Source organism: Rutilus rutilus (genome assembly GCF_951802725.1).
Source record: "Rutilus rutilus genome assembly, chromosome: 25".
NCBI lineage: Eukaryota > Metazoa > Chordata > Actinopteri > Cypriniformes > Leuciscidae > Rutilus > Rutilus rutilus.
The window spans coordinates 21004088-21026700 of NC_140229.1; the positions used below are offsets into that span (position 1 = coordinate 21004088).

General features: G+C 38.7%; 2 protein-coding genes across 4 annotated transcripts in view; one reads left to right on the forward strand and one right to left on the reverse strand.

Annotated features, from left to right (window-relative positions):
* The window catches only part of mtrex (Mtr4 exosome RNA helicase), a 36950-nt gene extending 34772 nt beyond the window's left edge, over positions 1–2178 (forward strand). For both annotated transcript variants that reach the window (XM_084400388.1, XM_084400387.1), the window contains exon 27: positions 1902–2178. In XM_084400388.1, coding sequence (XP_084256514.1) covers positions 1902–1954 — 53 coding nt within the window. In that variant the 3' untranslated portion in view covers positions 1955–2178. The remainder of the gene's footprint in view (positions 1–1901) is intronic.
* Positions 2054–18323, reverse strand: plpp1a (phospholipid phosphatase 1a). Of its 2 annotated transcripts, none has more exons than XM_084400390.1 (6): positions 17887–18323; positions 12206–12357; positions 8075–8355; positions 5623–5680; positions 3881–4057; positions 2054–2566 (listed from the first exon to the last, which is right to left on the reverse strand). In XM_084400390.1, exons 1-6 carry the CDS (start codon positions 17942–17944, stop codon positions 2447–2449), a joined length of 846 nt encoding a protein of 281 aa, XP_084256516.1. In that variant the 5' UTR covers positions 17945–18323; the 3' UTR covers positions 2054–2446. The 2 variants fall into 2 exon arrangements, with proteins under 2 accessions (XP_084256516.1, XP_084256515.1); XM_084400389.1 differs by lacking the exon at positions 12206–12357 and adding an exon at positions 15345–15499 and having other exon boundaries at positions 17887–18301.
* Positions 18324–22613: the final 4290 nt, after the last annotated feature.

The following is a 22613-nucleotide window of genomic DNA, read 5'->3' on the forward strand; positions in this document are numbered from 1 at the left end:
AAGAGTATCCAGTTTATTGTGGGCAGCTTTAAGCACTTGACTGGTGAAGCATCTTGGAAAGATTGAATTATTGATCACATTCTGAGAACCTGTGGGCTTGAGATATAAGATAACGTTAACTATAAAGCCACAATCCAAGATCATGTTAATTTGGCTGCTCAGTGTTTTGACTGTTTACAACAGACTTTTTCCCCCTTTAAAACCTATTGAGCTGAAAGAAGTAATTTATGCAATTCTAAATATCTTGAACATACCGAACGCATGCTTTTTGCATTCATATGGCTGTAACAGACCTCCATACTCAAGGGGGCACTAGAGCTCCCTTCCCTTCTGTTCCATTAAACCAGAAGTGTTTAGGTAACTAGCTATGAACATGTCCACTTCAACTAAATTGGTCATAGTTAGCATGAAAGGAAAAACCATAGAAGGGCTAAGGTTTGTCATTATGAATTGCCATCTGACACTTTTCCTAATGCAACGATGTTAAACGTCGTTTGGGAGACTTGTTAGCATATTGCTAAGCTAATAACGTTTTAAGCATAAAAATCGCTCAATTTATTCCAATACACTTTGTTTTAAGCATGTTGCTAAATCCAATTACACTGTATTCGATAAGCTAGCAAATGTCAATCAATTCCAATCTAGTTGGATGTTAGCATGCTGCTAAGCTAATTTAGTATTTGATTTGCTGTCAAATGGGTCAAAATCAATTCCAATACATTTGAATGTTAGTATGTTATTAAGCTACTTGCCGATAGTTTTAACAAGTCTAAATATACAGCACAGACAAATGTCAAGTAAATAGCTGACCATTTTTAATTGGTTTGCATTATCAGTACTTTTCAATATGGAATGAAAAGTATGTTTGTAGTCGTCCACCAGTTTGCTGCAATGCATTGTGGGACCCTCTATAAAAGATATGCAAATCACCCCTATACCCTTATGTTGAGTCCTGCACGCGGGCTTATGTTGAAGGTACCCGTGGGTGACGCGCTAATATTTTATGTAACAGGTGGAACGTGTCGGGCGCGGGCGCGCGGTAGACATGGGAGGACTGCGAGTGTCAGTGAGAACTATGGCGGAATAACTCAATATTTAACTTTATATTACTTATATAGTTAACTTATTAACTATATAACACAATATAGTTATTTAGCAGTGATATGTTCAGGCTATTCTAGTAAGCTAATTGCCTGCACAAAATATGATAGCATTGTAATATAGCAATATATATGTAAGGCTAAAGTTTACATTGGCTTCATAAATTAAACAAAAGCAAAACACACCTGATGCACATTCTTTGTTCTTTATTTTCTAGAAGTATAGTTAAAACCTTGATATGCCATCTTACTCCGACGAAAATGACTTGAGCACGCATGACGTCATAAAGACGACTTCCCACCTCGTGAATATGAACTTCCCAGGATGACTTGAACACATAAGCAGCAATAAACAGGACGGCGTAACTTAGCATTTGACACAGTACAAAAAAATGTGTTTTTAAAAAAAGCAAGAGAAGAGTTGCTTTTGGCATTAAATGATATACAGATGATGTACATAAATGATATAGTTAAAATGCAACATAACAGCCATCCTCCCATAGTAGACGGTTACAGTAGAACGTCAGGAAGGAACCGTTAGAGTCGCATGTGCGCAACAGAACGCCTATGCCATTCCATCGGCTGCTGTTGCTTAAAGTTCCTGATGTAGGGAATAGTAGGGGAACGTTGGCCAAAATGAGGTCTACCTAATGGAGCAGCCTGAAGTGTCTATGACTCCTCAACATGCTGTCTAGATAGGCAGCACACTACGCACACTGCCTTTCCAGTTTCCACTATCAGTGTTTTGAGGGTGACTGGGTTTCATTTAAAACCTTTTTTTTCTTTTCTTGTTTTTCACAGGTATAACGAAGATTAAGAGGGATATCGTGTTTGCTGCCAGTCTTTACCTGTGAATCCTGTGTTGTTGTTGTTTTTTTGACCGCTCGCTTTTCCTAGTTCCTTTTTTTTTTTAAGTCATTGTTCATTTTGCATCAAAACACAGAAGGACAGAATGTACATGGAACATTGTTTTATTTGTGTTCATCAACGAGCATAATGGGTTCTTGTTTTCATCATAAAAGCGCAATATATTGTACATAGTTTTAACAATTTTAATAAAAAAAAGTCTGTATAGTGATTCTTTTTTTTTTCATACAGATAAAAAAAGTTGTTTTCTTTTGTGGCATAATAGAGGTACACTTATATTAGTTTTTGGAGATACACAGGAAGCTGTGGTAGCAGCAGAAGCAGTCCAGCCAAGGCAACGTGGGACAGCGTCCATAAACGGACCCCCAGAAAGGGGTATCGTGAGAACATTGAAAAGCAAGGTTACATTCACAGGTTTCCACTGTAGTGGTCTGCCCTCATAGTGGGTGCACGCCGAAACCTCTTCCGTTCGTCAGAGCTTAGCTTGGGTTCTCGTAATGATTTCCATTCGTCGGCGTCTCTTGTAAGGTGGTGTGTGGGATCTCGGCCTCTTTCTGAGGTTCGACTTTCTTTTTGAAGAAATCCGACACACAGAAAACCTGTAGGGGTGTGAGAGGAGGTGATGTAATTTAGTCACAGTGGCGGAGCCATTCAATGTTCTGTATTAAGAAAATAACACTTGTGTCACTCAAACCCATATTTATCTATTTCCTGTGGAACACAAACAAAGTTGCATTGAGGACTTGGGCTGCTGGACTACAAAACTGACAGATTTTGACCTTGTTTTGAGCAGTGGAGGACGAAGTACACAAATCAAGTACTTGAGTTAATGTACAGATGCCCTAATAAAATGTTACTCTTGTTAATTTTACAGAGTACATTTAAAATCAAGAACTTTTTTACATTTATTTAGCAAATAGGAAGTAAATGTACTAACACAGGTGGAGCTTAAATAGGTTACAGGCCAAAATGTGTTTGTTTCAAGAGGAACTTGAAAAAAAAAACAGGAAAAATAACAGCAGGGGAGATAAATGGGCATTAATTTAAACAAGCTCGCCCCTTTACAGTAGATTTAGGTCAGAAACAACTGACAGTCGTAACCTAAATATGATTTTATTAACAAAAATAAATCCTAACTTCGTGCTGTTAGTCACGTGCACTCAAGCTCCAAGGATCTCCGCTCTGACCAGATCACTTGATTCAGCGAGTTGTTGACTCGAGAACCGATGCGAACTCGTGAAAAGAATCAAGCTCGTTCACGCCTCGGAGCGGGTGACGATTTCTTCAGTTCAGAGTCAGACTAACGAGGAACACGTTTTTATAAAATGTAGTGGAGTAAAAAGTTTGATATAATGCTTTGGAATGAATACAGATACCTGAAAAATTAACTTAAGTACAGTAACAAAGTAAAAAATACTCTTTGTAAGTGTTTTGGCTGTTAATTTGCACGACAGCGTTTTGGGGGCCTAAAAATGCTAACTTTTGAAAACATGTTTCAAAGTGCAAGTTTATGAAAACAATACTGTTATTCTCTCTGTTTAAACTACTACAACTTGAATTTGTGAAAACGGTGACGTCATGCACATGTGTATTATATGTTCAGTCTATAGGTGCGTAGTGTTTCTTTACAAAGTTACATCGCCACCTACTGGCCTGGCATGAATAATACAGCGTTTTTAATCGTTTTTGCGGAACTGTGAATGGGAATCGTTTTGACAACGTTGTATGTACACGAAAAAACCTATAATAAAAATGAAAGCTAATGCAAAATATTAAGTACTTTAGTATAACATTAATTTAAAAAATCTAAAATAATACTGATTCTGTTACACGGAGATTACACAGTCGTAAATGTGAGGACAAGTGACTTAATTTTTGGGTGTACTTTGGTCAATTTGTGGTTAATCACTCACCACTAGTAAAGCCACGATGGCTCCTTGTATGAGGCCTGTGAGTACATCACTCCAGTGGTGTTTGTAGTCTGACACACGGGACAGTCCTGTATAGATGGAGGCGGCGATCAGGAAGAACTGGAGCGTGGGTCGAAGGAGCCGTGCCCATTCAGCTTGCATTCTTGCTTGAAGATATAGCTTTGAGAAAGAAAGGCTGTTCAAGCTCATTGAATATGAGGGCGGTTTCAAATATGCTGCCTGCCAAACTCACAGCACATGTGACTTGATGACCTCATTAACATTGTCATGTTTATTTCAGCAAGTGCTGTGTGTGTGTGTTGTTTATGTTATTACAGATACCATGCAACCAATTTTTTCCTGTTTATGAAGTGGCTTATTTTTCTTATCTCATGCTCAAGGGAAGTGTACCTAAAATTCTGGCATGACACATCAAAGCTGCCACATACATCCGCTCCAACAAAGTAAAGACTTCCTTTAACAGGAACCAAGTCAAGTAATTTTAGTTGGCTATGCTGAGCTTCCAAGAAATGTAGATTATCATTACATTTTAATCATCATGCGATTGATCACATTACAGGTCTTGTTGTCAAATTCATTACTCATTTAGAGGTTTGATGGAGTGATCCGAGTAGAACGATAGTTTGCAACAAGGAGTCAATGTGGGCAAAACACGGTCTGTTTAACTACCACTACATGTAGACGTGCTTGTGCAACTGTTTTGAAAACCTAAAATCAAAGCTGACATTTGTTTAGCAACTCTTAACACAAACTAAGGATTACTTTGACAAGTTGATGGGATGAAATCCCCCATGCTGGGCAAAGATTCCCAGAAATCTTTGGAGATCTCTAAAAATACCCCCTTTAAAACGTGCACACAAGCTCAAGAATCGTTTCTGGTTTAGATTTATGTGGTTAATGCTTGTAATCTAAATTTGAACGTGGTTAGGCAGTTCATTTCCGTATCGAGGGGTCATTTTAACGCAAAAAAAATAGTACAATGTTATCTTTTTGAGTGTTTGCTGAACATTGACCCCGGGTCAAATGTGCTGTGAACTTTGGCTGCTTGTCTTTAAAGCTTGATAAGATTATGGTAGGTTGCGTTTGCTAACTAGGCTGTAATGGAGAAGTTAAGCAGAATGACATAATAATCCTTAAGATTGCTCTACTGAATCAATACACTGCACTGTGACATAATGGGGATTTTCCAATGGAAAAATCTATGTTGTAAAACAAATCTACATACATTTATCCCATTTCCTGGTCACTCTATTCACTGGACCAGTTTGGTTCTGGGTTGTTATTCGGTTATGTAACATTGTGGTTTAAATGTTAACTGATTAATCAAGGACATCAGTACTGCATACAGTACAAGAATACTCTATAGAATTGAGAACACATGGATAGTCCACACAAATATTATTATTCCATCATCATTTACTCATCCTCTTGTTGTTCCAAACCTGCACTCCTTTTTATCTTTATCATAACAGATGTTCTGAAGAATAATTAAACTGTTTGTTCATTAAATGCAAGTCAGTGGGGTCCAAAATACCATTGGGCCCTATTGACTTTCATTGTATGGGATATAAAAAAAAATAAAAATTCTTATATATGTTCTACAGAAGAAAGTCATTCATACAGGTTTGGAACGACATGAGGGTGAGTAAATTACAGAATATTAACGTTTGGGTGAACTGCACCCCTGACAAAGGACATGCAAAGAATAATGAAAATACACTTACTGCCAGGAACAACATGCAGTACATGGAGAAAGAGGAGTGACCCGAGTAGAACGAGAGTCTGCAAAACAAAAAATAATCAATGTGGGTAACGCAGAAGGGCTGTTAATACATGTAAACATGTGCTTGTGCAACAGCACGAAGCCTTTAAGTCGAAGCTGACATTTGTTTTGCAACTCTGTAAAAACAAAATAACAATTACTTTGACAAATGGAATCTTAACACTGAACCCCAGGCTGGGTGAAGATTTACATTGTCCCATTTGGTCCCATAAAACAGTCCCTTTACAAAAAGCAAGCACACACACACACACCCTTTTCCGGGTGATAAAGGCATGCTTGGGGGAGACGTGTGTTGACCGGTGGGGTCGGGGCAGGGGAAGTATGGAAAGCGTCAGAGAGGGAGGGTGGTCTGGCTTTCCGGCAGGCTTTTGTGTGTTCCTGTTTACTTAAGGTTAGACCACTTGTCGACTAGGAGTATCCGCCTAGTGAATGACGGCAAATAAATCTGGAAAAATACAAGCAGCACAGAACTAACTGCCATAGTCAACCACTGCGAACATGATGAGGCCAGATCTTCAATATTCCTGCTGATTGAATTACAGACCCAGTCATGAGACAAAGTAGAGCTAAAGTGAATTATCTGTGAGGCGGAGAAGCTACAATAAAGCATTGCAGACTGAATGTGACTGATCTGCATGAGGACAAAACTGCACTAAAGGGCAACAGACTCATAGAAATGAAGACATGCTTCAGATATTTGAACTGTTTTACTTGACCTAGAGGACTCTCGCACTCATTTTACAAGCAAATATACTTGCTTGCCTAGTGAGAAGATCTCTTTTTCCAGAGGAGAACACTCCCGTGTGAAAGGTGATCCGGGTTATTCTGGGCTCAGACCCATACTGCTCGTTATTTGTTCTATAAATGGCATCGTCTCCTAGGCAAACACTAGACAACCACTAAAGAGGTGAGAGAGATGGGAACCACACCTATGTTAAATAAGAGCATTCTGAGAGGTCCTGGGATTCTGCTGGCCTTGAGTCTGTCCCAAGAACCCAAACAGAAACCCTGCGTGCTCTGAAATGGTTTACCACAGGATTAGAGACCACTACAGTGTGTGAACCACAGATTTCCACCAAGAGCCTGGGTGGCCAACTGACCCAAAAGGGTTCACAATAAACGTTTCAGAAGAAGCCCTTAATTTCAATGTTAATGAGGGAGTTTCTTCTCAATGCCAGATACAAAGAACTCATGGCACACTTGAGAACACAACTGAACTGGTTCTGCTAATAAGACACCTTCCTGTAAATCTTTACAACTATGCCTAATTCCACGTAGAATCCATCTGTCCAAAAATGTTCTGACGCCAAGTCATTTTAAGGGACAAGCTTGTCTAATAATGTATGCAGATGCAGGCTAGACAGGATAGGAAGTTTCCAGGATGGAACCAGATTAAAGAACAAATTTGAAGGATTCCTACTTCCACCTCAAGGACAAACTTCCCTTTCTTACAACAACTCTCACATCCAGAGCAGGATACGCAATAGTCCAGGGGTGTCCAATTCTGCTCCTGAAGGGCCTGCAGAGTTTAGCGCCATCACACCAGCCTAGATGTTTCTAGTGATCCTCAAGAACTTGGTTTAGCTGGTTCAGATGTGGTTAATTAGGGATAGTGCTAAACTCTGCTAGAAGTTGGCCCTCCAGGAGAAATATTGGACAACCCTGCAGTAGTGTGTCTCGTCCTTCTGATGAGACATTAAACCGAGTTCCTGACTCTTTGTGGTCATTAAAGATTCCAGGATGTCCTTCGGAAAAAAGTAGGGGTGTAACCCCGGCATCCAGGCAAAATTTGTCCATTGGCCTCTGTCCATCATCATGGTCTCCTAATCATCCCCATATACTGTATACTGATTAGCTTCATCACTCCACTGAAAAGCTGTTGTGTGATGGGCGTTCTGGCGCAATATGGCTGCCGTCGCATCATTCAAGTGGATGCTGCACATTGGTGGTGGTTGAGGAGATTCCCCCTTCCATATGTAAAGCACTTTGAGTGCAGAGAAAAGCGCTATATAAATGTAACAGATTAATTCATTTATGAATTAAGGGAGGGGTGTCCAATCCCACTTCTGGAGTGTCTTCTCCATGCAAAGTTTATCTCCAACCCCAAATGTACCTGACCCAACTAATCACTGACCAACTAATCAAGGTTCATTGGAAACTTCCAGGGCTGCGTTTCCCAAAAGCATCGTAAGCTTAAGTTGATCGCAGAACAATTACCACCAATGGTCTCTACGATCAACTTAGGCTTACGATGCTTTTGGGAAACGCAGCCCAGGGAGAAATGTTAGAGCAGGTCAGAGCTAAACTCTGCAGGAAAGTGGCCCTCCAAGAGCAAGATTGGCCACCCCTGTGAAGAATGGTGAACTAGTGAACCTAAAGGAAGTGTTACCTACCTTCCCTCATTGACCTTGGTTGTGTCCCCAGTACAGGTGAAGTCCTCGATGTAAGCCCCTCCTGTGCAGTTGATCTGCGACCAGTCCGGTTTGCACACATCCAGGAAGTGTGGCCGCAGTCGGCCAATCGAATACTTGGCAATGTCAGTGAGTGATTGGCTCATGGCGGCACCAAACACAAAGGTGCCAATGGCCTTATAGATACAGGCCACATAACTGTTGCAGAAAGACTTTGATTTGATGCGGTTTAGATAGACTGAAAGGCACTCCCCTATGATCATCTGTGATGGGAGAGGAAGCAATGAAGCATTACTTTTCTTTGTTCTGGTGAAGTCAATAATTGTGTTACAACCAGTTACGTATTTGTAATATGAGGATATTTGAGGATTGTTTCTCACAAGGATGTCCACACGTACAAGAATAGAAGACAAGATCGAACAGTAGAAGCACTTGACAATGCAGCTATCACAGGAATTTCCCTAAAATGTCCCTAACATCACAGTTACCCATGTTTGCATTGCCTCCTTTAGAGGTTATCCCTGTTGGCCTCGATCAGAGTAGACACCATATTTAATTTGACGTTAAGAAGGCTGTGAGGGATGGGACAACAGTACAACCAGACAACCATAGCTCAAATCTAGTTTGAATCTAATCAACTGAACAATCGAGAATGAAGTACACACCAGTACAACTTACTGAATGGTCTGTACTTCCGTCTCTCTCGTTATATGGTGTCTACTAGGGCTGCACGATATTGAAGAAAAATGGCGATAACTCATTAAATAATGCGATATTCGATATGCGATACGATAATGCTTAAAGTGTGTAAAATAAACTTAAATTATCTTTAAAATTATATAACCTACATACGTGTTTCACATTATTTTTGTGGCAAGAAAACATCCCTACAGCTTCTGAAAGTGAACAGCAGTGTTTTACTGAAACATAAGAAGTGTTATTTTAACATCAGTGTAAACCACGGGGTTTAGGGTTTCATGTAGGCCTACATTAGGTTTATTTAACAACAGAAACTGAATAATCAAATGTAAAAATAAAACACTGCTTAGTTTTCACTGTATGAATTAAATATATACTGATTCTTATTAAAGCTACTAAAGTTATTCAGCCATGATTTTCTCTTTGTCTTTAGGTCATGATCGCGATATATACATTTACGATATTTCGATATATTGTGCAGTGTCTACACTGACCTCGGTCTAGTGACGGTAATACAGTTTTAGCATCTCCAAACAGCTAAAAAAAGAAGCTTTATTATATAAATATATATATAATGTATAGATGATACAATTTGTTGTGCTTTCTTATTACCTTTACTTTACTATAATATGCAGGTTAAAATACATAGAACTCTGCATTGTCAAAATATACATTAGCAGTAACCTAAATCAAACGTTTTTAAAAACATTACGGCAGAGGGACATGTGCTTTGAGCTCACATGGGTGACTGTGAGGTTATACAGATGTGAATGTGTGTGTATAAGTATGTATATAATGTTAACCGTAATAGGTAAGCTCAGTTTAAACATATTTTTCTAATACCCTTAAAAGGACAATGTTGAAATTGTAGATGGTATCACACAAGATAAAAAGCCTGCATTAAAGAAACAGCTATGAGATGTAACCACAGAGAGTGTCTCCAACTCTAGTCTAACCACAAGACTGTGGTATATGAGAGAGAATATATGTGGGTGGAAGACCAGAAAACATTGTTTCCACTTAAGTACTTTAAGGTCAAATATGGCTTAAATTGCAAATGTTAGTTCACCCAAATATAATTTCAATGCATTTGAGTTCCTTTCTTTCAAGGGACAATTGGAGAAATTGAAAATTTCCAAACACTGAAAGAACACAGAAACTGTCAGGACTCAAAAAGAACCATGTGACTCCAAGGCCCTGTTATTAAGACACCTGGTATTAAGATGCGGTTTGGTCGATCTGATCAGAAGTAGACGACTCTAAATACAAGTGTAATCTTGGTCAAAAACGTTTTGAGCTTGGCCACTTTTGACCACTTCCAGAGGTAGTCGAAAACACATCAGACCGGATTGCTTTCATAGTGTAAACCCTCATGAGGTCGAATGCGTTCGAACAGCCACAGAATACCGTCTTCTCTCCGCCTACTGACCTAACGCGTAAACATTATGGGAAGCGCGCTAGCCAGACGGGATTAAAACTTTGTCGGCTGAAGACCCAAGTTTGGTTTGAAGACAAAAAACATACCAAGCACAATGTTCTCTCACCATTCCTGATTTCTAACACGCACTCGCAGCGTTTAGCTGGTCTTGCGGCTATCGGAGCAGAAAGGAAAGCTGCTGCTCTCCTTACATGAAATGGCGTATGTATGACACGCCAATTCGTATTTCCATTTTTGGCGTGCTATCAACACGCATAATCGCTTTTCAGCGTGTTTATCAACGCCGTTGACTTAACGTTACATTACTCTCTATAGGCCTATAAATATGACTTACCCCAACCCCGTCCCTAAACCTACCCGTCACTGGGGTTAATACCATTTATGAGTCTTCCCCTACCATCCTAGTAAAAAAATATCGCTCCCCAGATGTAGATTTACATTTTGCTTCGTTTCGCTCGGACATTTAACGGCGTAGACATAACACGCGGAATCACTCGGACATTTAACGGCGTAGACATACACGCGGAAGATGACGGCGTGGACATACACGCGGATAGCTCAAAATGCGTATAGATAACACGCCACTTGACTTGACTTGTTTACGCAAAGTCATGATGTCATGTTGCTCCTTATGTTTTTTTCGCCGTCTCCGGACGCGTTCATATGTAAATTTTGCGAACTTATTTTGACCATTAGATTGAAAGATTGAATACATTTACCCATCCATAAACCCTCCCCTCGAAAAAAAAAACAGGACAGATGTGGTTGAAAATGGACAAAAGAGACGGATGTAAACAGCTATGTGTCTTCCTCGTCTACTAACGATCAGATCGACCCAAACGCATCTTAATACCAGGTGTAAACAGATATTCCAAGATTTCAATGTGCGCAGTTATTAATGTCACACGTTTGTTGCAAGTTTGACGTCACAACGCCTCGTAACAAACACATCCAGGCAGTGAATAAAGAATTCAATTTCGGTTCTTCAGATGACTTGGAATACAGCACATGAGCCAGATGTAGCACTTTTGACACTTTGACACAGGGTTCGAATTACAAAGTGGCTTTCGGGGGAGCCCTATTTTCCGATCCTCCCTGACTGACTTTAACGCTTTTGGTGCATGTTCGGGTATTTAAAACAATAGGTTTACAGTAAACAGTACAGAACGTACTTGGTTACTTACGTAACCTCGGTTACCTTAGACTAGAGATAAGGGAACGAGTACTGCGTTGCCTTGCCGTGCTATTTCTCTCACGTCAGGTGTTTTCGCTTCAGTCGATTAGATCTGATATGGCGAGTTTTCTCTGTATTTATACTCTTCTATTTGGCGCGCAGAGTCTGGCAGGGTGCCAAGCGCTCCTATTGGATCGCGCGCTTCTGCTTTCTCGCCATTGGTTTGTGCAGTTGCCTCAGCACAGCCTATCAGCGCGCTCGCGCGAGCTCTGATGCTCTCGCTTGTGCTGCTGCAATGCGCTTTAAAATAAAGGCTTCAATATTCTCGAGAAAAGGAGTTTTCCCTTGTACAGAAAATCAAAATCTATATGCGACACAAAAAATGGACAGTGTTTTAGAGCTCCCCCTAAATGTCTCAAAGCAGGCTTTCAGGGGAGCCCAGGTCCTTTTCAGGGGAGCCGAGCTCCCCTTAGCTCCCCCGTAATTCGAACCCTGCTTTGACAGCTTCTGGTCACTGTATGCTTTGATTGGACAGAATGAAATCGCTTCAAAGCATCTCATTTTGTGTTCAACAGAAAAAAGACAGGTTTACATTATACAGGTTTGGAACAGGGTGACTAAACGATGACAGAATGTTCATCTACAGGACTAGCGTGTCCTTTGTACTGTGGTTAGATCTTAAAGTTCTGTTTCTTAAGCTGGCACGAGAACAGTCGCACTGACCAGAGAAGCACACAAACATTAGAGGCACAATGAGAGGAGAGAGGGGTGAGCTGTAAGTAACAAACAGACGGGCACTTACAGAAATCACAGTGATAGGAATCATTACTCCTCCTACTAACTGATAGGAAATGGTGTCTTCTTTATATGGGTACTTGATAGAGTCATCGTTACAGAAAAATCCTCGTTTGAATGTTTTGTGTTGTATATTGAGTATTGCGAATGGGAGTCCAACTAGCAAAAAAAGAAGCATTGAGAGAGAGAAAAAAAAAACAAAGGTTAAAAGTGTGCTTCGTACCCTATTCTCCCCAATTCAAGCAAATGGCGTTCTCCTCAGGGAGGTGCTCGTACAGAAAGGAAAGCTGTGGGTTAGACAGACATTAGATTTTCTACTTGAACACATAATGAACAAAGGGTTAGAAAATGGCGTGTTGTGGTGTGGCAGCCCCAGCTGAATTTAGCTAAAAGTTACACTTTGTCTTTGCATAATGAAGGCTATTCTTGTTAAAATGCGTTTTATTGCTTTGTTTTCATTCTCCATTGGTTTTGAGGTCAACAGGGGAAGTGGAATGTGCCAAAAATAGCCCAAATTATTCAACGGCACGCTACGGTGATGGGTAGATCTTGTCAAAACATTGAGTATTTGTATGTCAGGACATTCTGATCAACAGATGGTGTGAAATCTTTCTCTCTCACACACACTTTCTCTCTCTCTCAAGCCCTGTTCACGATTTTATTGCTTGAGGTTGCTGAAATGGTTTTCCATGCATCACTTTATTATATCACTGTATGTGGGCAGAGTCAATCATATTGAACATCATAAACACTTACAGTAAAATTAAGTTCTCAGTCTTATCAAGTCATGACTACAGTATATCACAGGAGACGGATCATGTGAGCTTCACTTTCTACCACTGGTAGTCGCCACTTTCGCTAAACACTGAAGATTAATGACACCGGATCGCTTTATAATTATCCAAGTGTGAACAAGGCTTTATAGTCTCTAAATATGCCTTTCCTGTGTTTTTTCACACCATCATGTTATAAAAGAGCTTTTAAATGCTGCTCCACCACAGTTAAACATTAAAGTGGCAACATAAACATCAGAAAAGCGCAGAGAGGGTGACCGTGGTGAGACCGGCAGAAACTTTACAAGCCTGTTTGGGACATGAAGGTTACTCAAGCGTGGCAGCGAAGCATGTGGTAGAGATTAAGACATTTACCCAACATGCAGTGAATATGGTCTGCTGAGACATTTGTGTGCGTGTGAACGTCCATGAACCGCTCAATCTGCCATGTGGATCAGAGCAGGTCACCTGAAGTCTCCTAACATTACACCGTATCTTCTTGCTATCTTCGGTGAAAGCTGCATTGTCATGGTCTGTGATGCGCTGTCTGAACGTATAGGATTTCAGAGTCATTGGGAGCATCGGTGTAGCATTCACGGCGGACACGAGATCATCATTTTCATGCAGCCTGAACCGACTCGGCACAGGCGAGTGGAAGCTGAGGGCTGCTTACATAAAGGTCAAACCCAAATGGGAAGTTTGAGGTTTTCTCAATCATGAGAGTGATGTCATATCAAGGAAAGTATTGCTGAAACTTTTGGAGAAATGTTTTAAAGGCATCTGTGCTCCAGAAGATATTAACTATCCACTGTTATCACATTCCAGACAGATCACAATATCCCAGATACGCCTTCAATCGGGGCGAGTTTTATTTATTTAACATTTTTTGGCCGAATTTTGTGTTAAAACTGTTTTGATGCAAATATTTACACAATAAACTTGACATAAAAGCATGAACATGAGTACTTGACTTGTGACTAAACGGTGACCCTTCATGTTTCTGTGGTTTGGTGGGTAAACCAAAGAAACCTCTGCCTAATTTGAAAAAACAAAAAAACAAAACCAGCAGTGGATTGAAGGAGGGTGCGTTTAAACTCAAACCCCCAAATACCTCAAACCTGAGCTAATCTGAAACAGCTAAAGGCAATTTCTTGTACTTGGTGGACATCCTTGGCTAAGAAGTTGATGACAAGCAACATGCCCAGAGTATCCCTAGCAGAGCTGCCGAAATTTCTTCAATCCCAACACGATGTCTACACCGGACACAAGTAGTCCATCACAATACACAGTCCACATTGGAAGAGTCTTTTATGTCACACCTTTAGTTTATGGTTTCTATCTTTGACGTACACCAGTATTTTATTTTCCCCAGTTGTCTGAAATGGAATAATTTTATTTACAAAAGATGAATATTAAAGAAAAAAGAAATTAGTTTTGCTCATGTTTAATATATAAGGCCTAGTGTTAAGATTGGTAAGTAACATTGGTCCTCATTTTTAAGTAGAAAGTGTTTCTTTGTAAATACATAAAAATCATTCTTAAATTAATTGTAGCTTTCGATGTAAATTAGGGCTGATAATTATTTTTATATTATGGGCGATTATTAATAAATGGCCTGATATTCAAATTTAAAAATATTTTTTCTAAATAAAATAAAATAAATACTAAAAACAATTGTCGTAAATGCTACAGTACAGTGAAATTAGTGAAAAAAAAAAAAAAAGATGACCTATTACCTTTGTAAATAAAATATAGTGGAAATATGCATGCACTAATAAATGTCCAATATCAAACAATGTGTATAATTTAAAAATAAATCTAAAATTGCCCAATAACGCATACTACACTGATATACTGTGCGTCCCTAAAGAGTTCACACAGAAATTTGTTCTCCACATGTATCATCAAGTGTAACATTATATTGCTATTATAAAATAACCCATGCAAAGTTAAGGAATTAGAATGTTCAGTGTAGGCTTGAGCCCACAGCTGGCTCCTCCATTGATACTTCCAGTGTAGACAACCTCAGTGGACAGTGGTCTCTCTCTTCCAGTGTAGACACAATGTTAGACGGCCTAATGCGATCACAGATAAAGTGACTTGAACAGCTGCTTTCAATCCACCAAACAAAGCTCTACTGAAATTGCAGTTTGCACCTGTTCAGTGGTCAGGAGTCATGTTGAAACAGCTGCTCTTCGGTGTCTATTTGACTGTTTGTTCATTTACAATATGAAGGGCCACTTCCTGTGACTGCAATAGTCAATTAAACTCTCGAGATGAATCCCTTGAAACAAGCTCGAGTGCACTACAGACTTTTGAGGGAGGACGCTGGGCATGTAGTGTGTATATGCTACTGTCTCTGGGATTACTTACACTACATATGGGAAGTGTGAAGCCCACTGTGTAGAGCACAGTGGAGGTGACGGTGCTGGAGTGGAAGGGATAGCTGATGCTCTCGTCATTACAGAAAAAGCCCCGCTGATACGGTTTGATTTTACCCAGGTTAAACGCTGCAAGCGGGAGGCCGGCTGTAGGTAAAGAAGGGTTAACAATGGGTTAACAACTCCATAAAGTGTCTACCAACCAATCAAACGCAAGGGCTGATTTCCAGTGTTGATGATTGGGTGTTGCCACCTACGAGATAAGAATTACATAACGGATATGGGATCATAATAAGAAAGCTTGTTCAGAAAAGACAGGTGGTGTACTAGACTTAGGGGCTGTTGTTTACACGACACCGTTTTCAACTGAAACGGAAAACTTTTTAAGCGTTTTGGCCGTTCATTTACACGACAACAGCGTTTTGGTGGCCTGAAAATGCTAACTTTTGATAACGTGTCTCAAAATTCAAGTTATTGAAAACGATACCGTTATTATCTCCGTGTAAACATGAATTTGTGAAAACGGGACATCATGCGTTTACGTGTTTTGTCTATAGGTGTGTAGTGTTTCTTTACAAAGTGACATCGCCATCTACTGGCCTGGCATGAATAATACAGCGTTTTTAGTCGTGTGAACGGGATCATTTCGACAATGCAAAGGAAAAACTTTTCCGTTTTTAGTACATCATTGTCGTGTAAACCTACACTTGAATATCTGTTATTTTGAAGTGAAATATGTAAAGCCAACAGTGATGACAGTTTTACAAGGGGTCAATGACATGCATTTATGTATTATATTTGAAATATATTTTTGAATGGTGCTAATTTCATAATCCATCTTCCGAATCCAAGGGCTAAATTATTGATCACTACCACACTTCAAACACTTATTTTCCAATGTAAATGCTTTCTGTCATCCTTTCTTAGTGCTCGTATCAGAAACATTGCTATTGTCACTCACAGCCTCTTAAATTTTAGCTGACGCTAATGTCTTTATCTATCCCGTATTGCACTAATGCGACCTGACGGTTTAAAGTCTAACATGAGAGCTCATATGTAAACTTTGAGTCCTCTATAGCCTCGGCCTATTGTTGCAAACCATCATGGGAAAACAACACAAACCCTCATTCATAGAACCTGAGGCTCCTCTCCCAGTAAAAGACTATGGGTCTGTTACTGACGCTGAGCGCATGTGACATACGCACACGTATAGATAAAGCTGGCTGCTCAAGCCTGAAAGAAGGAAGAGCTGAACTGAGGTAAAACTTAATTGTTCTGAGATCCACTGAAGCCCCATTGTAAATGCCAATAGGGCGAAACCAACACTAGTGGGACGGTCTTCTGTGTTTAAACTCATCAGTTCTGATCTGCTCTTCTGTGTGTAGTCTCATAGTTTGAGTTTAGGTGATACCAGTGGTATATGTAAATATACATTTGCGAATGCAAAAACCAATAAGGCTCCCCTGTAAAGAAGAAAGACACGTGACACACGAGTCAGCTTTTATGACAGCCATAAAAGCTACTTTTAAATGATAACAATAACCAGTGTTGGGATATTATACTTTATCATCCTTAATAATAATGCTGATAAAATGCTGACTATAATCATTCCTCCATCTTGGTACATCTAGCAAAGGACAAGAACGAACATCCCTCATATGACTCAGATGGCTACTTTGTGGAAAGTCCAATCTGTTTGTTCTTTGTGTAAAAACATTTTTGTTTTTTTTATCTCCAAGTGCATGGGGGAAAAATACAGATCAAAACTTCCATCATAAATTCTGTAAGACTCGATTAAGCATATAATAATTCAGAATTATATTACACAGTTCCCACATATTTTGACCAATGAATTTCCATGAAGTGTTCAGTCAGTTGTTATTATTTGAATAAGGATTTAAAAATAATTTTATAGTAATAAATCACATTATTATGTGATATAAGGGAGACCGGGGCTAGTTGCCAAATTCTCAGGAAAAGTCTCGGAGAGAATGCGGGGTAGTATATATTACACTACTATGCAATAATAGCCGATACATTATTACAGTAGAGTAGGCCTATATGGGTTGCTGTTTAAAAAAGCTGTAGGGTTTCTCGATGGATTTGAAAGGATTTTCAGTTGAGTTTCACGTGCCATTGTTGTGCAAAAGAGAATCTCTGCATGAAGGTAACGCCCTGTTATTAGGGAAAAGTTGATAACGCAAGATGAGTGTATGACGAGGTCTCCCGTGTGCATTATGACGCACATTATGGGTGTCTTACGAGGTTATTGTGTAAGTGAGTAGGTTTACTACTGTTGCAATGTTGAATCTCATGCAATTAAAAAACGTGCATGTCAATATCTAAAACAACTGACACGTCCAGATACGCCTTTAGTATATTTATGCCTTTCAAATCTTTCTGTACAGCACTTCTGAACGCATAAACAGGTTATATTTGTCACTCCGCTATAAGACTTACTGCAGTCAAAACAATATCGATTCAAATTAATTAAATAAAAAGTAGGGTAACGTACTTAACAAAATGATGCTTACCGAGTATTAGGCACGCGATGTCAAGCAACATAAAGGGGATTCCTCTGGTTTCGAACATCGTGTCAGTGTCCTTCTGTGTGTCAGTTATGAAGATAAAGGGTTTATTAAAGGCGTCCTCCTCAGTGTTCCCACAGTAAACAGACTAACGGAGAGTCCACCTCTAGAGCTCTACTGAAAGAGACGCGCACTAACGCGAGCTCACACACTCTTAACATTGACTGCGTAATGACGACAAGTAATCAGCCGGAGAGGAGGTAGAGCGAGCTACTTGGGTGTAGTTCCTTAGATAAGATGACCATTTCACCGCATGAGGGTAAGAATAAGCGATGGCGAGCCGGTATATTGATGTCTCGGCTCTCGGGTGTCTTCTGCCAGTGCAGACAGCTTCAGCTAGCTGTCATGACGGACAACAGCTGAGGATTAGTACAGCCAATCGCGTCTCTCAGCATTAGCCACGCCCCTCTGACCACGCCCATCCGCGCATTTAATTTAATCTATGCTATATCTTGAGTAGTCAGAAACGACCGTAGAGTCGATCTAAGAAAAAATATACATAAACCTACTTAGCAGTTTTGGTTGTAAAGAATTACTAAAGTAATGAATTACTGTCATTTAATTACTTTTCCCTTTTAACATCAAAATGTAACGTCTAATGATCAAATGTATGTTTTTAATGTAACCTTCATTTAAATACTTTGGTCGGTTCAAGAATAATTTAAGCAATTTTATTTTATTTATTTTAAAGAATTAAAAGTGCCGTTTCATGTCTATCCTTGTATTGTTCAACTGGTCGAGGTCAATATAGGATTTAGAAAGTAATAAGTAATAAGTTTACTTTTTAGAGAGAATTACAACAGTAATCTAATTACACTGTTGAATATGTACAGTAATTAGTAGCTGTGATGCCACGATACCAAAAATCGAGTAGAGTCGATACCGATACCACCAAAAGTAGCCTACACGATACTCGATACCAAAGTAGATAGCCCACCATGGTAAAAAAAAAAAAAAAAAAAAAAATAGCCTACTTCAACATTTACTTTAAAAACACAATGTATGCTTTTATGAGGTAGCTTAATTTGTTGCAATAGTCAGAAATAAAACAAGAATGAATTAGAACATTAGAAGCAGTAGCATAAATAAATAGGCAATAGAATATAATTATTCTACAATAGAATAAAGATACTAATTAAACTGATGTATATTTTTTCAGGTATAGGCTACATGCAACAGTAGTAGGCCTATTCAAGTAAAAATACCTCAGAAAATTGAATAATCAAATATAAAATAAATCGCATAGTCATAATTAAATATAGATGAATCCTTATTAAAGCTTTTCTTTTGTTGTTTGATTCTCATTAATAATAGGCGTAGCCTACAGACAGCCAATAGTAGACAGTAGCAGGTTTTAATTCTGTCTGACACTCTCGAGAGCCGGCTATGTCCTACTGACATGGTGAAGAGTAGGCTAGCTACTTTATAGTTTAAAATCGCTTGAATTTATAAATTGGCATGATATAAAACGATGTGCGCTAAAGTCTTGTAGCCTATTGCACCGCGCAGAACGCTTGCAGAGAAGTAGACTACCGATGGCACGAATATCCACTATAGCATGATGTAGGTTGAACCCAAACAGATTATCAGAGCAAATCAGTCATTTTAAAATGTTCTGTGAGACATAGGCAAATTTAATTAGGCTAAATGGAATTTATAAATAAATATTGTGTGAAAAGCCTAATTTTGAAATATTGGATAATAATGATATCGTTAATAATCATGTTTATCGTAGGAAATGTCTATAATTTTTTTTTTTTTTTTAATAAGGTTCTGAGAAACATAGTGAGCAGTAAAATTTACAATGTTTAAAGTAGGCCTATGTAAAAAGAAATAATGTAGGCTAGTAATAATGTAATGACTGAATAAAACAAAAATAAGAAAATGTGACTTTAAGTCAATAGCCTTCAAATATTTAAAATAAATAGTGTATTGTTATACATTTTCAAAAATAATAATATAGTATGCATAATCAGAACAGGCCTACAGTTCATGCCGTCTGAAATGATGCAATGCTGCCATCTAGCGGTGAAGGCCACACAACGCATTCTCAACAGTAATCGATGAAATTAGTAAATAAATGAAGACGTATGAAAATTAGTCACATTCTTTTGCTTTATTTTCTGCTTTGTCCTCACAAAATCTAAATGATTTTTCATTTACAACAAATGAGAACGAGTTTGTCCCTAAAACAACATATTTAAAGAATACAAATAGACATACAAGCTTTGAGTTTTGGGGTGAAAAAGGTCCCCCAATAAATAATTATTTTAAGCCACTGTACACCGCTATAGAAGTGCTTTGCACCCTGATGTCTTTTTATACCCGACAGACTTGTATTCTGCATGAACTTCAAAAAAAAGAAATCAGCTAAATCTGAAGATTGTAAATTGTGAACAAATACAAGCATTTGGAAGAATCATTAAATAATCTCTAACCAATACTGTTAATATTCAGTACTCATAATACTCATCGAATCCTTCAATACAAATGATCAAGTATGATTCTTGGTCACTCTAAAAAATGTAATATTAGAATTTGATTTCCAATTTCAAAAACAATTATAAATTTGTGTTACGTTATAATTTGAGTATAAAATAAAGTCCTCCTTCAAAACCATCAGGTCACTGTCGATCTTAACCAGTTGGCACCACTAGGCGGCGCCACAACATTAATAAATCAAGGCTAACATTGCAGTTCTTTGAACCGCTCGTCATGTAAACTGTCAGGACAGTTGTCTAGATACATGCATGAAGACCCTTAATAGTCTTACACAACGATTCACAATTATACATTAACAGCAATAAGGCATTTTATTGCATTCCAAAAAAAAAAAAAAAAATCTAAATGTAAATGTAATTTGTACTAGTTAGTGTATAGTACAGAACTCTTTCCAAAAGACAGCAGTTTATCAGCGTAACTCACTGAGCACGTGAAGTGCATCACAGACACAGCATGAGCTGCATCTCGATCATTTTGTAGGAATCCAAGGAGACTGAAGGTCCTCTGCTGCACACCCACGCTTCACTATCTTGTCTTTAGGGAACGTCTGTCTAAATGCTCTGTTCCTGTGGCGTCTCTCGGTTATCTCATTGTTTGGGTGTGTGCGTCAGTCTTACTAAAACCGGCTCTTCACTGAAGGCAGTACTGTATAATTCCCTCCACTTATCCTCTCATGCATAACATCAATTAATTCTGTCGCCATTTACTCGCGCTCGTGTCGTTCCAACCGAATCACTGTGGAACAAAAGGAGAAATTCTGAAGAATGTACAGGTTGCTCTTTTCCATGTGATTAATACAATGCGCTTTAAAACGTCCAAAACGCAGCAAAAGTAGGCTACCTATTTTAAATAGGACTGGGATTCTCATTTTGATGAGTATTAAATCCCAAGTTGATGCGTGAACAAAACTTTAATATTTGTAGCGCGCCTCCCATTCAATAAATCTCAATAAGCTTTTGCATTGCTACTTTTGATATGAAACAAAGTCTCAGCTTCGCAATTCTGTCAATTGCAATGTTCAAACAATAAATTGGCGTTTTGGCGCTCTTTCCTGTGGCGTGACAGATCGCTAGCCTTCAGCAAAGCAGCAGCACGTGAACACGTGTCATTAACTCGACCAATCAGTGTTTCAACGGTGTTTGAATAAATCCGTCATGAAAACAGGGTTTATGACAGGCACGTCCTATACTGACAAAAAACTAATGGAAACCCTCACTGAATTTGTAATGGTTTTAATGGCTATAATGGGAATTGTATTGGTTGTGACGGAAACTGTAATGGTCGTTGTGGGTCTCTACTGGTAATTTGTTGCCTTCTATTGGTGGCATGTTAAAATCACTAAATCCTAATGGAATATGGCTCAAAACAGAGTTGCCAGGTCTGTGTAACAAAACCAGCCCAAAGGCCAATCAAAAATAGCCCAAAACAAGTCCAAATGACCCTATCCAAATATCATAACTCAACATATGCCACACCCATACCTAAAATACATATCTTACAGTCACTGTTATGTGTTATTCACAATTTCAACTTAAAAAAATCACAAAGTCTGTTTTCATATAGGAGCTGAAAGCCCCTCCCTCACAAATCTCCCTCATAATCTAGCAGTTTTAGCATTGGTATGTCAAATATTTTAATACACTCATTAAATTTCAATTACAATTTATGCTATGTCAAACCCTTAAACCGCAGGGAAAAAACAAACAAAAAAAAACCCCGGCAGGTTTTCAAGTAACCCATTTGTGCCAGGAAACTTGCCAACTATGCTACTGGAAACCATTTGGTAATGGTTTTAATAATTAACAGTTGATGGTTTGTAATGTTTGTAATGGTATTCGTAGTGGAAAATATTAGAACTTCTCTGATGGTTTCTTCTTGTTGTTTATTTTTTCAGCAGGGACTTTAAATATTTATATTTAAAAAACGAACTGCAGTAATTATATCATTAAAAGTTATTATGATAATTTTATTCATATAAAAACTGCCTAATGTTCAATTAAAATGTTTGTATACGCATTGAATCAAATTGAATCGTGATCAAACTTAAATGAAAAGCTTGTGAATCGAGATCGGGATTGAATCCCTGCAAACCGGAATCGAATCATGAAATTTCAGCCCTATTTGTGCTATATTCCAAGATTTCCAAGACGGTAGAAACAGAACAAGATTTT